General features: G+C 35.4%; 2 protein-coding genes across 4 annotated transcripts; both read left to right on the top strand.

Moving 5' to 3' along the window:
• Nucleotides 1–4,580: 4,580 nt before the first annotated feature.
• LOC130460993 (uncharacterized) lies at nucleotides 4,581–9,857 on the top strand. 3 transcript variants are annotated; one of them, XM_056828843.1, is made up of 12 exons: nucleotides 4,581–5,048; nucleotides 5,136–5,168; nucleotides 5,342–5,401; nucleotides 5,553–5,612; nucleotides 6,705–6,782; nucleotides 6,878–6,934; nucleotides 7,557–7,613; nucleotides 7,708–7,770; nucleotides 8,021–8,853; nucleotides 8,943–9,059; nucleotides 9,153–9,260; nucleotides 9,532–9,857. In XM_056828843.1, exons 1-12 carry the CDS (start codon nucleotides 4,990–4,992, stop codon nucleotides 9,792–9,794), a joined length of 1,788 nt encoding a protein of 595 aa, XP_056684821.1. In that variant the 5' UTR covers nucleotides 4,581–4,989; the 3' UTR covers nucleotides 9,795–9,857. The 3 variants fall into 3 exon arrangements, with proteins under 3 accessions (XP_056684821.1, XP_056684823.1, XP_056684822.1); XM_056828844.1 differs by lacking the exon at nucleotides 6,705–6,782 and having other exon boundaries at nucleotides 4,582–5,048; nucleotides 9,532–9,856; XM_056828845.1 differs by lacking the exons at nucleotides 6,705–6,782; nucleotides 7,708–7,770.
• Nucleotides 9,832–12,267, top strand: LOC130461801 (uncharacterized). Its single transcript, XM_056830019.1, has 6 exons — nucleotides 9,832–9,877; nucleotides 9,994–10,098; nucleotides 10,374–10,815; nucleotides 11,462–11,789; nucleotides 11,880–12,053; nucleotides 12,247–12,267. Exons 1-6 carry the CDS (start codon nucleotides 9,832–9,834, stop codon nucleotides 12,265–12,267), a joined length of 1,116 nt encoding a protein of 371 aa, XP_056685997.1.
• The last annotated feature ends 856 nt before the right edge of the window (nucleotides 12,268–13,123 follow it).

The raw sequence follows: 13,123 nt of genomic DNA, 5'->3' as shown, positions 1-13,123 counted from the left end.
GAAATATAAATATTATCCAAGTCGTAGATGTTGCCGGAAACGGAAACATGGTACGTATCAGAAAATATTATTGGAAATGGAAAAATTGCCGGAATCGGAAATATTGCCGGAAACGGAAATATTGTCAGAATCGGAAATATTATCGAAATCGGAAAATAATTCCGGAAACGGAAATATTACATATTTGTTCAAAACGGAAATTAATTCCGGAATCGGAAATATTAAATATTGTTCGTATCGGAAATGAATTCCGGAATCGAGAATTTAATCGGAAGCGTATCGTACGAATTAGCATCGGACCAGGCCTGCCAGATGAAGGCCCAACACGAAGTCGGGCCATCGCCCAGCAAGCCAAAGCGCAAACACACGCCAAGCCTCGACCAGGCCCAACGCAAAGGCCAGGCCTAGCCAAGGCCTTGGGCGCGCGCGGATCAAAGGCAGCGACGAGCTGGGCCCTGCGCTGTGCGTGGGCCGTAAGGCCTGCGTGCGGTGCATTGTGCCACTCGTGTGTGTTACTCGGAATCCTAAGGCTACCGGGATTCGTCATGTGATCAAAATCTAATCCTAATAGATAAAGTTTATTTAATTAGAGTCCTAGTAGGATTATGATTAAATAGATTTGTATTCTAATAGGATTATAATTCCTTTCCATAAACTCTATAAATAGGTGCCTAGGGTCACATATTTAGACAGACAATTAAAGTATTCAAAGGTAAGATTTTGGAACAAAATCAGCCAAACACTTGTAGCCTATTAGCCGAAAATTCCTAGAACCTTAAGGGCGATTCTAGTTGGTCAAGCTTAAGGCGGATCCGGACGTGCTGTGGACTATCTACGGAGGGACGACACTTGGAGTCCTAACGACTTGTTCTTGTTCGGTTCGGGCGCAACTAAGGAGGGCACGCTACAAAGTGTAGCCGAAAATAATATGTTTCCTGGCAGTAAGGTATTCCGCATGATTTATGTTTTGTCATATGTATCATAACCTTACACAGTATTCCTCTCCTCATCACGGAGTTCATCCCTGCGCTGGCACAATTCGTATCTCGGAGGAGGATCCTAGTACCCCTGGGACGGAGCTGGATCGGGAGCTGGAGCGCCTTAGGAGGCGTAACAGGGACAAGGGGCCTGTGGTTGACGTCACCGCTGATGATGACTCAGACTGACCCTGCATGGTACCGAGTTCCAGCTTGCCTAGGTTGATTTTGTATAGGCTGAATTGTATTGTGTTTGTATGGATTGAAACTTGAATTTTTGTATGGTTTGAAGATTTTTGAAGATTGGCTTTTGTATGCTTGAAATTGTACGCGTGGTGTGTGCCTTGAAATTTTGTAGCTATATGCATGCATGACAATTTTGCGAAAAAATTTGAAAAAATTTGCCCATTTTTTCGGGTGTATGTACCCACTATAAGCCCCCACTTTGACCGAGGTTTTTTGGTTAAGAAAAGCGCAAGTCAAAGTATATTCAACTTTTGCTAATGCACATGCAGACTCGACTTAGGACGCCGATCTAGGACTAGAATGCTTGAATTTTGAAAGAAAAATTAATCCAAAATCTGCCCGAAGCGTTGATCTGGACTTCTTGAAATTGCGCGGCTTGCGTCTTTGGAATCTTGAATAATGGAGGTTGTACTCTGCTGTCCGAAACATTAAAGAGTGTGTACTCGGAGTCATAAGAGAGGACGGTGGCCTCGTCCTTTGGTGCAGGCTCCCGGCGTCTGGCGCGGGCTTGGCGCCTGGCGCATGTGAGCTGTCGTGCAAGCCAATTCTTTTATAAATAGGGAGAATTTTGGATCATTTCTTGTATCAATCCTTCCCTGCTATCATTGCATACTGCTTCCTCTCGAAAAGAAAATATGGTTGTGTCTTTTGAAAGTGCCTTGAACTCGTGGCTTGGTTCGCTAGGCAAGTTGGAAAAAAGGGAGCTTGATGGCATGTATCTTGGGGTGCTCGTCTCTTTCCGGTTTGTAAAATTGGACTTGCACTTCATTCTTGCTGCTTTGGAGGCTTGGGACCCGAATCATCATGTCTTCCCCTTTGGAAATAATGAGCTATGTCCCCTCCCTGAGGAATTTAGTGTCATATTGGGGTGGCCCATGATGCTGGAGCCATGCATGCCTAGTGTCGAAAAACACTTTTTCTTGAGCTTTGAAAGGTATTTGGGCCTGAAGCCCCCACTTTTAAGTTCTGTTGTATACGGCAGAGGGGTGGATTTGTCCCTCTTTGTCACCTACTTTGTTGGGCTTGATGTTCCCAAAGTTTTCCGCTTGAGAGCCTTGAGTTTTTGTATATTTGCTCGCTTCCTGTTTTCGAAGCAGGGGTTTGGCAATGGCGATGCCTCCCTAATTGAGATTGTAGAGCAGTTTGCTAATGGTCGGGACCCAATGCCGCTCGTGGTTGGCGAAACATTGATGGGCCTTGACATGCTGAAGTCGGACCCCTCTTTATTGCCGTCGGGAAGTCCGGTATTACTCCAAGTAAGGATTTGGAGCCTTCTTGTATATTGAATTTTTTACTTGTATTTGAATTTTGAATGTTGAATTTTGAAATGCGCTTCTTGTATACTCCCCAAGGTTTGGCTTATGGAGAGGCTCATGTTGGTGGCACCACCGGAGAACATGGAGAGCTACAATAGAAAGGGTTTAACTGTGCGACCCATGTTGTATGGCCGGCTTTCATTGGATGAGTGGCGGTGTGCACTCTCTGGGATTGAATCTTGTATAAGGTGGGTAGTTCCTTGGTGGGGAATTGCTGCTATGAGGCATGCCCCTGGTTCTACTGCTTTGAGGGTGCCAAGCCTCACAATGCTGGTCTTCTACTCGCCTGCTCGAGTGATGAGACAATATGGCTTGAAACAGGAGATCCCGAGCTGCAAGGAAGAGAACCCGAAACCTGTTGCGCTGAATGCAAATCGACTTGGAGTTTGGAGGCGGTATTGGATCGCCAAACCATTCTTGAGTATCCAGTTCCCGCCTGAGCCAGTTACTCTGTCTGCGGGGTACATAGTATGGATGATAGGCCTAGGCCAGAGGGACATTTCTTTCTCAGGACCAGCTAGAGTCTGAGGTTCTAGAGCTAGACGTCCTGCATCAACTAACTATGAGGAAGGTGACGGGAGTGTGGCCCATCCGGTGCTTGACCGTTCGGAATCTAAAGGAGGTTCGTCGTCCTCCCGTCTTGGAAGGCTTGCAAGTTCCTTCTCCCGCCGCTTGGGCAAGGGGAAGATTGATGATTGATTGCGGGAGGAGCCAGAGGATAGTACTCAAGGTACCAAGACTCGAGATCATATTCGCCCGACCCTAGATCTTTGTAGGCTAAATGTGTTTGAAATTGTATTGGAAGGAATTGTGTTTAGAATGTGTTTGGAAGATGTGTTTAGAAAGATGTGTTTGGAAAATGTGTTTAGGAAGTGAAAAGGCTTTTGAACTTTGCTTCACTTGATCTTGACTTTGTATTTGAATTAGCTTTGAAGGCCTTAGGGCCAAATAAGTTATTGTGTTAAATTCCGCTTGAACATGCTTTTCTTTGAATTGGCACATTTGGAATAACAACAATTGAACTTTGAAATTTGATTTGATTTTTAGGATGCCCTTAATTGAGGAAATTTTGAATTTTTTTGTATTAAAGTGGCCGGGCCTCGGGATGAGGTTGCCTACGTGTCCCGTTACGGAATCAGGCCGGACGTAGTTCTGACTACCTTACAAGACCTGAATTTGGATTCTAGAATTTGAACATGGAACTTGGGAATAGAACTTCTTGAGTTGATCGAGGCTGGTAAGAGATCTGAATTCTGTTCCGTCGAAGTGTGTTAGTTCAACTGCTCCCCCGGAGAGGATCTTCTTGACGATGTATGGGCCTGCCCAGTTGGGTTTGAATTTTCCCCTTGGTGTTAGGTTATGATACATATGAATAAACATAAATCATGCGGAAAAACCATAAAGCCAGGAAACATATTATTTACACAAAATCATTTAGCATAATTCAGATGCATACACTTTGTAGCGTACCCTCCCTAGCTGCGCCCGAACCGAACAAGAACAAGTCCTTCGGACTCTAAGTGTCGTCCCTCCGTAGATAGTCCACAGCACGTCCGGATCCGCCTTAAGATTGACCAACTAGAATTGCCCTTAAGGTACTATAAATTTCGGCTAAATAGGGCAAGTGTATGTGGCTTGAAACTCTTACCTTTGAATACTTCAATTCTCGATGTAAACATGTGACCCTAGGCACCTATTTATAGAGTTTATGGAAAAGGACTTGGAATCCTATTAGGATACTAATTTATTTAATTAGAATCTTATTAAAACTCTATTAAACAAATTCTATCTTTATTAGGATTAGGATTTAATCATATGACGAATCCCGCTAGCTTTAGGATTCGAGTAACACACTTCGAGTGATACGCTAGCACCGCACGCAGGCCTTACGGCCCAAGCACAGCGCCAGCCCACTTCGTCGCAGCCCCGCGCGCGCGCCAAGGCCATTGCTGGGCCTGGCCTTGCGCTGGGCCTGGCGTGGATATCCCTAATTGCTATACCCAGGTACAGCCAAGATGGCTGTACCCCCTGCCCAAAACGACGCGCAGCGTCGTTTGGGTAAAATACCCAGGTACAGCCAACTTGGCTGTACCCCCTGCCATTGTTAGGCGCGTGAATCCCACGCGCGGGTAGTTAATTTTGAAAAAAAAAATGGCACGTGAGGGTAATAATTTCGCGCAGGAATGGCCTATAAATACAAAAAAAAAAAGAGGAAAATCATTTCGAAAACCGTTCAAATTCTCAGCACGCAAAAAATTTTCTCTCTCCTCTGCCCACTCTTCTACTTCGTTGTTTTCTCTCTCTTAAAACCGCCATTAAACTTCCTGCAACCACCTCAATCAACTTTCTCTCTCTTCAAACCGCTACTAATCTTCATTATTAAAGCTGAATTTCCACAAAATATCAAGAGAAGAAATCTGTGACTTCTTTTTACTGAAAAAAAGAGAAAAATGGATGTTCGTGACGAAATTGACATGAACAAGCTTCAAAATCCACCGAAAAGCAAAAAGTAAGTAATTACAATTGATTCTGATGTTTCGATTTTATTTTCGAACTAAAATGAAATCTAATTTTGCTTATTTTCGTTCTATTTCAGAAAAACGAAGATGCCGAAAGAAAAAAAGGAAACGTATGTAATTTAATTTCAGATTTCCAACATGCAACTGTTTTATTACTTAAATATTTGTTTAATTCAGTTATTTTCAGTATTTTTCTTTATAATGTTCAAGTAATTTCATTATAATGGTCAATTTTTTGGTTTATGATGTTAGCAAACCCTAACTTCTGATTTTTTGGCTATAGGACTGGAAGATCTAGTGAAGAGCAAAAAATCGGGAATGCAAAGCAACTAGACATGAAGGAGTAAGTTATTTTAAGTTTTCGTAGATAAATTCATTTTAATTTACATATGTTCAATCAATTTTATGTTAATGTTCAATCGTTTTTAATTTAATGTTCATTTTCGTTGCGTGATGATTTAACCAAACCCTAACTATTGGTTTTTTGATCACAGAACTGGAAAATACGAAATTGAGAAGGAAATTGAAGCTGAAAAGCAAATAGACACATTCCAGTAAGTAATTTTTATGTTTTTGAATATCTATTTCTATTTAATTTGCGAATGTGCCGTTTTTGACATTTGATACAATACAAATACAAATTAATGATACATTGTTCATATTCATAGAGATTTAACAATAATCTTATTGATGATTAAAATTTGGATTGGGAATGTCAATTAATTTAAATATTATTATAATAATGTAAATGTGATGAACTTTTGTTGAGTTTTTCTAATCTTATGTTAGACGTTCAATTTATGTGTAAAATGTTCATATTGTTTAAGCTAGATATTCATTTTGGTCCACTGAGTTTTGTTCATTCCTCTGTAAAATAAATTAAGTCTTTAGAACTCATGATAACTATCTTATGCAAAATGTTCAATTGATTATAGCAGAATATTCAATATCTTTTTGGAAAATGATCATATATTCCAAACTGGATATCCTTTTTGGTCTACTGAGATTTTCTTTAGGAATACTGAATTATTTCGAATGTTATATATATAATTAAAATAATTTGAACATTTGTTCATTCATATGTCCAAAAACTAAATCCAGAAATCATGGTAACTGTCTGTCTCCAAAATGTTCAATATATTTTGATAAAATATTCATTTTCTTTTTATAAAATATTCAATATATTTTGATAGTTCATTTTCTTTTTATAAAATGTTCAATTTTTTTTCTGGAATATATTTTGTTACAGAGTTTTGTTTTGGAATATACTATGAATTATTTCTAGTATTATATTCATAATGGAAATGTTCTTTGTACTAATATTCAATTTTTCTACAGTAAAATTTTAAATCTACACTCATCTGCGAAAAATGTTCAATTTATTTTGCTAAAATATTCAATTTTTTTTAATAAAATGTTCGTTTACTCTGATATACTAAGTTGGTTTAGAAATCTTCAATTATTTCAACTACTATATTCATAATTTCAATGTTTGAACTTTTGTTCATTTCTTCAGTCCTTTTTATTATTAAAACTCATGATAACTGTTTTTATGTTAAATGTTCATTTTGTTTTCATAAAATATTCATTTCTTCAAACTGAATTTTGCTCTGGACACTCATTAGTTATACATTTATAAAATCTAGAGAACAACCACAAAGGTTAATACTCAAATTTAAGCGAAGACCAACTAAATCCCAGCCAGAGGTTCAGAAAGTATTAAGGTATAAGATAATATCAATTTTTTATTAAATTTGAATGATTTTTAATATTATATAATATAATGTGTGCATTAACATCATATTAATAAAAAATACAGTGAAGGAGATGGGAAGGCATGTACAACTTCTGAGACAGAAGTTCAAAAACCATTGAGGTATAATATAATGTCCATTTTTTACTACATTATGCATGTAATATAAATGTTCTTTTTCTTAAAGTTATTTGTTCAATTGTGTATGGCTTAATATTCATTCATAAATTGAAAGTTTATCTCATCTGCGTTTATGAATTATGTTCAAAAAATATCCTCCTTGTGTTCAAAGTTTTTATGAATTATGATCAAAAAATTTACTTATTATGTTTAAAGCTTCTCCTATATAATCAAAGCTTTTCTCCATTGTTCGTTCAAATTTTTTAACCTTTATGTTCTAAGTTTTTAGTCATATGTTCAAAGCCTTTCTTTCTGTTTATATCTCAGTCAAACTATTTGGTTATATGTTCAAAGCTTTTCTCCATTTTGTTCAAAGTTTTTAACCTTTATGTTCAAAGTTTTTAGTCAAATGTTCAAATTTACCTATTATGTTTAAAACTTTTCTCCATTTTGTTCAAAGTTTATTACCTTTATGTTCAAAGTTTTTACCCTAATGTTCAAGTTTTTAGTCATGGGTTCAAATTTTACAGTATAATATAATGTCCATTTTTAGCTTTTTAAATAATTTTTTATTAATTTTATATAAAATGACTTGTACGTTTACACCTTACTATTCAAATTACAGTGAAGGAGATAAGAAATCTTCGTCAAAATCACAGCCTGAAGTTCAAAAAACATCAAGGTAAAAATTAATATGAATTTTCAATTTAGTTGAATCGTTCATAATTTTTATATAAAATAGCATGTATATTAAAAATATATTATTCAAATAACAGTGAAGAAGATCAAGAAGAGTCTTCAAAATCTTTGGTACAAAGAAAGATTGCTACAAAAAATAGGTAGAATTTGGCATTTATTTACAATTCATTTTCTTCTGCATATTTGTTCATAATGGTTTCATTGTTTGTTCATTCATTTGGAATTGTTTGTTCTTTATTTTATATGGTTTATTCTTTATTATTGAACGACTCTTTCTTTCTTCTTTATTTGTAACTTTATATATAAATGATATTTTTCATACGTTTTCATATATATGATCACACATTTGTCGTTTTAATTTATTGAATTTTTTTGTTCTTTGTTTATCAGGGGCAACAACTTACTGAAACAACTTTTAGCAAAGAGCATAAAGCAGAACAACAAAAAAAAGGCTGCACAAATGGTAGCTGCAGCTGCTGCTGCTGCAATGGCCAGCAAAGAAGCTGACAAAAGGATAGATACACCTACCGTTGCAGCACAAATAGAAGCTGAGAAAATGGCACCTGCAGCTGATGCAGAAGACAAAAGAGTCGCTCAGGAAAAGGCGTCTGCAGCTGAGAAAGAAGCCAAAAGAGTGGCTGAGGAAAAGGCATCTGCAGCTGATGCAGAAGCGAAAAAACTGGATGAGGAGAAGGCATCTGCAGCTGATGCCCAAAGAGAAGCTGAGCTGAAAGAAGCTGAAAACAAGAGGATCGAGGCTAATAAGAAGAAGGAAGAAGAAGATAAAGGTGAAGCAATGAAGAAGGATTTAGAGGAAAGAAAGAAAGAATATGAAGAAAAAATGAGCCAGCTTATGGCTAAAAACAACAAAGAGTTGATAGAGGAAGCGGAAAGGAAAGAAGCTGAGAGAAAGAAAAGAGAAGATGAGAGAAAGAAAAAAGAAGACGATGATGCCACAAAAACAATTGCCATGGTGGTTGAAAATGTAAATGCTTCAGAGAGTGAAGCTCAAACCATTGGTGGTAAAGGCACAAAAAGAGGAAAGAAGACAACAGCTACCAAGAAGAACACCATTCTAAGTATTACTATGGATGAAGAACTACAAAAGAAGTTGCACAACATATCAGATTCATACAATCCGAGAAGAAGTACAAGATCAATGGTGAAAGTGCAACAAAATGTTGGTGCTGAAGTAGTTAGCAAAGAAGAATTTGAAGGCAAAGGTAACTATTTACATTGTTCAATCTTATTTCAATAAATATTCAAAATATATTATTATGTAAGTTGTACTTAGTATTTGTTAATAATGTAGATGTTTCTGGAGTTACTTCCAAAGTAACAAATACTCCAAAGAAAAGGAAAGCGGCTGAGAAAGAAGATGAGGATGAGCCTTTGGATGTTGAGATAATAAAAATAAAAAAACAAAAAGGTAAACATATTTACAAAAAAACATTGTTAAAAAATAATTTAAGATAATTGATAAAATGTTAATATGTTAAATACATTGTAATTTTTTTTACAGGAGTTGAAAAAAAAGCACCTGTTAAGGGAAGAATTCTTCCTCTTAGGAGTGCATTGAAAAGAAATAAGAAAAATGATATTGAAGAAGTGAAAGAAGAACAGAAAACAGGTATTACATTTAACATTGTTCAAAGTTTTTTCAAAGAACGTTCATTTGGTTATCATAAAATGTTATTTTTGTTTGGATAAAAATTCTTTTTGTTTTTATCTCACAGTTATTCAAACTATTTGGTTATATGTTCAAAATTTTTCTCCATCATGTTCAAAAGTTTTCTATATTAAGTTCAAAGTTTTCTCCATTATGTTCAAAGCTTTACTATTTCGTTCAAAGTTTTTGGGTAATATGTTCAAACATTTTTACTATTTTGTTCTGTTCACAGAACTTGCAAAAGTCAATGTTAAAGGAAAAAGGAAAATGAAAAAAAGAAAGGAAGAAGAAGAAGAGGTTCAAGAAGAAGAGGAGTTAGAGGGAAATGATGAAGAAGAGCAAGAAGAGGAGGAAGAACAAAATGAGGAAGAAGAGGAAGAAGAGGAAGAAGATGAGGAAAATGAGGAAGATGAAGAAGATGAAGAATGGGAAGAAGAAGAAGAAAAAGAACAAAACAAGATGCCAAAAGGTATATTTAGTATACTAAAATATTAAACATTGTATTACATGTTTATCAAAACTTCTTAATTGTATGTTCTTCTCCAACAGAGAAAACAGTACCGGTGAAAGAGAGGTTGGTTCGGTTTGAAAAACAAAGACAAAAAATAGGTAAATTTAAAATTTATTTGTTCTCCATAAAATTAAAAATTCTACAATTGTTATTAAAACTTACTTATACGTGTTCCTTTTCCAGCATCAAAAAGAACAGCAGCAAAAGCAAACCTACCTGCTGAAAGAAAAACAAAAAGGAAAATAACTGATGAAGAATATGAAGTGAAGGAAGAAAATATAGAAAAAGGTAAAATAAACTCTTTCTTTCAACAGTTCCATATGTAAGTATAATAATTGATGTTATTTAAAATGTTCATTTTGTTTATATAAAATGATCAATTTTCTTAAAAAGAATGTTCAATAGTAAAACAAGTAATGTTTAATATATTTAAATAGAATGTTCATAATTACAATACATAATGTTCAAAATTTTGAAATACAATATTCATTATTGAAATAATTAATGTTCTACAAAATTTTGAAATACAATATTCATCATTAATTTTTGGTTTTGTTAATCAGCTTTAATTGTGGAACGGGAGGTTTCCCCTTTGGCGATGATTACCAAAGAAGTTCCTGCAAAAAAGAAACCAAAGAAATCAATTGCTGTTTACAAGGAAAAAGTAGCAGAAGAAGAGGAAGAAAAAACTGGAGTTAGAGGAGGACATGGAAAATTCATCAGTTTCATTTCCATGATGAATGAACAGAAGAAGGAGGCCGTTCGGAATATCGGTCTAGGAGCATTGCTAGATTTCCAGCTACCTACTTCATCCCAACAATTTGTTACATGGCTATGTAACAACTTTGAGGAAAACAGCCAATATCTTTATCTGCCGAAGAATGAGAAAATCCTGATAGAATTTGAGGACGTGAAAAAGATATATGGCCTTCCTAGCGGTGAAGTAGACATAGTTGAGGCAAAGTCTGACAAGGCTAGTGAAGAGTTTTCTGCATTCATGGCAAGGTAAATGATCTTAAATCTATACTTATATTTTCAATATATTATAGACTTCAAAAATCTAACTGCATTATGCATGTACTACAAATGTTCTTTTTCTTAAAGTTATTTGTTCAATTGTGTATGGCTTAATATACATTCAGAATTTGAAAGTTTTACTACAATTATAATGAGAAAAAGTTTTTTCTGTGTTTCTCATAGAATTATTCATAGTTTTTCCTTCTTATGTTCAAAGTTTTTATCAATTATGTTCAAAAAATTTCCCTAATATGTTTAAAGCTTCTCCAATATGTTCAAACCTTTTCTCCATTATGTTCAAAGTTTTTTTCCTTTATGTTCAAAGTTTTTAGTCTTATGTTCAAAATGTTTTCCTTAATTAAATTTTGTTCATTAACAAAAACAGATGGAAGAAGACAGTAATACATGAAAAGTGGAATCCTAAATAAATTTTGTTCATATTTATTAAATTTTGTTTTTCTTAATTAAATTTTGTTCATATGTCTATGCTTGTTCTTTTTCTATAACCCTGATTCATATAATTGTTCATAATTGTTCATAGTTGTTGTTGAGTTTGTTCTTTCTTTTTATATTGGTTGTTCTTTCTGTTTGGGAATGTTTATCTTAATTAAATTTTGCTCATTTAAATAAACAGTTGGAAAAAGATCTTTGGGAATAAGGTCCCATCAGTTCAGAAAATTTTAAAGTACTACAGTCAAGAAGACCAAATTGAGGCTGGACCGGATGCAAATTTCATTACAAGCTTCTTGGTGGTCACTGTCAACACGTTGATCAAGAGCACGTTGTCAAACCAAGCATACTTCAAATTTTTGTTCTCAATGATGAATCATGAGCAGATCCGGAACTTGAATTGGTGCAAGTATGTGTGGGAGGCACTGCTCTCAACTACTGCACAGTATAAGAAAAACCTGAAACAAAAGGACAAAGCAACATTTTTCACAGGACCATTGCCGTTATTGACGGTATAACTTCATTTACACCTTCTAAATTGATGATTTTAATGTACTTGATCAATCTTAGGGATTTTCTAACACTTATACTTTGTATGTCAGATTTTCTATTTTGACAGAGTTCAAAGAATGAACTTTTTTCCTCCAAGACGAATTCCACTTGTGTCCTGCTGGACAAAGGAAATAGGACACAAACGGAATAAATTGGAGGAAAGTGGCTTTGGATTGGGGAAGGTGTTACCCAAAATCAATATTGAAGAAAAACAAACGCGCAAGGTATTACTAAATACATCAAATTCTAATAGATTAAATTTAATTCTTCTGCCAAATATAAATATGGGTAATATTAATTTTATGTTCCTTCCTTTAATATGTTAAATAATATTTTTAGAACATATATAAATAAATGCTCATAACCCTTTGCTTAAATGTTCTTTATTTTTGCATATAATGTTCATACCTCTCTAAGACATATCATAACATAACATAATGAAGAATTAGTGCAATATATAAAGATAAAATGTTCAAACTTCTTTAGTTATTTATTCAAACTGTATCAATAAATGATAAAAAATAAGTGTTCAAGCCTATTTATTTATATATTGTATATGTGCACAAGTGTCATTCAGTATATATAGTTGTTCATACTTTTACTTTTAAATGTTCAAACTGAAACACCTAAAAGTTTTTCTTGAGCTTTGAAAGGTATTTGGGCCTGAAGCCCCCACTTTTAAGTTCTGTTGTATACGGCAGAGGGGTGGATTTGTCCCTCTTTGTCACCTACTTTGTTGGGCTTGATGTTCCCAAAGTTTTCCGCTTGAGAGCCTTGAGTTTTTGTATATTTGCTCGCTTCCTGTTTTCGAAGCAGGGGTTTGGCAATGGCGATGCCTCCCTAATTGAGATTGTAGAGCAGTTTGCTAATGGTCGGGACCCAATGCCGCTCGTGGTTGGCGAAACATTGATGGGCCTTGACATGCTGAAGTCGGACCCCTCTTTATTGCCGTCGGGAAGTCCGGTATTACTCCAAGTAAGGATTTGGAGCCTTCTTGTATATTGAATTTTTTACTTGTATTTGAATTTTGAATGTTGAATTTTGAAATGCGCTTCTTGTATCCTCCCCAAGGTTTGGCTTATGGAGAGGCTCATGTTGGTGGCACCACCGGAGAACATAGTGTCGAAAAACACTTTTTCTTGAGCTTTGAAAGGTATTTGGGCCTGAAGCCCCCACTTTTAAGTTCTGTTGTATACGGCAGAGGGGTGGATTTGTCCCTCTTTGTCACCTACTTTGTTGGGCTTGATGTTCCCAAAGTTTTCCGCTTGAGAGCCTTGAGTTTTTGTATATTTGC

Source organism: Spinacia oleracea, chromosome 5 (assembly GCF_020520425.1).
Source record: "Spinacia oleracea cultivar Varoflay chromosome 5, BTI_SOV_V1, whole genome shotgun sequence".
In the NCBI taxonomy this organism is placed as follows: Eukaryota; Viridiplantae; Streptophyta; class Magnoliopsida; order Caryophyllales; family Amaranthaceae; genus Spinacia; species Spinacia oleracea.
This window is presented reverse-complemented; position numbering and strand designations above follow the sequence as displayed.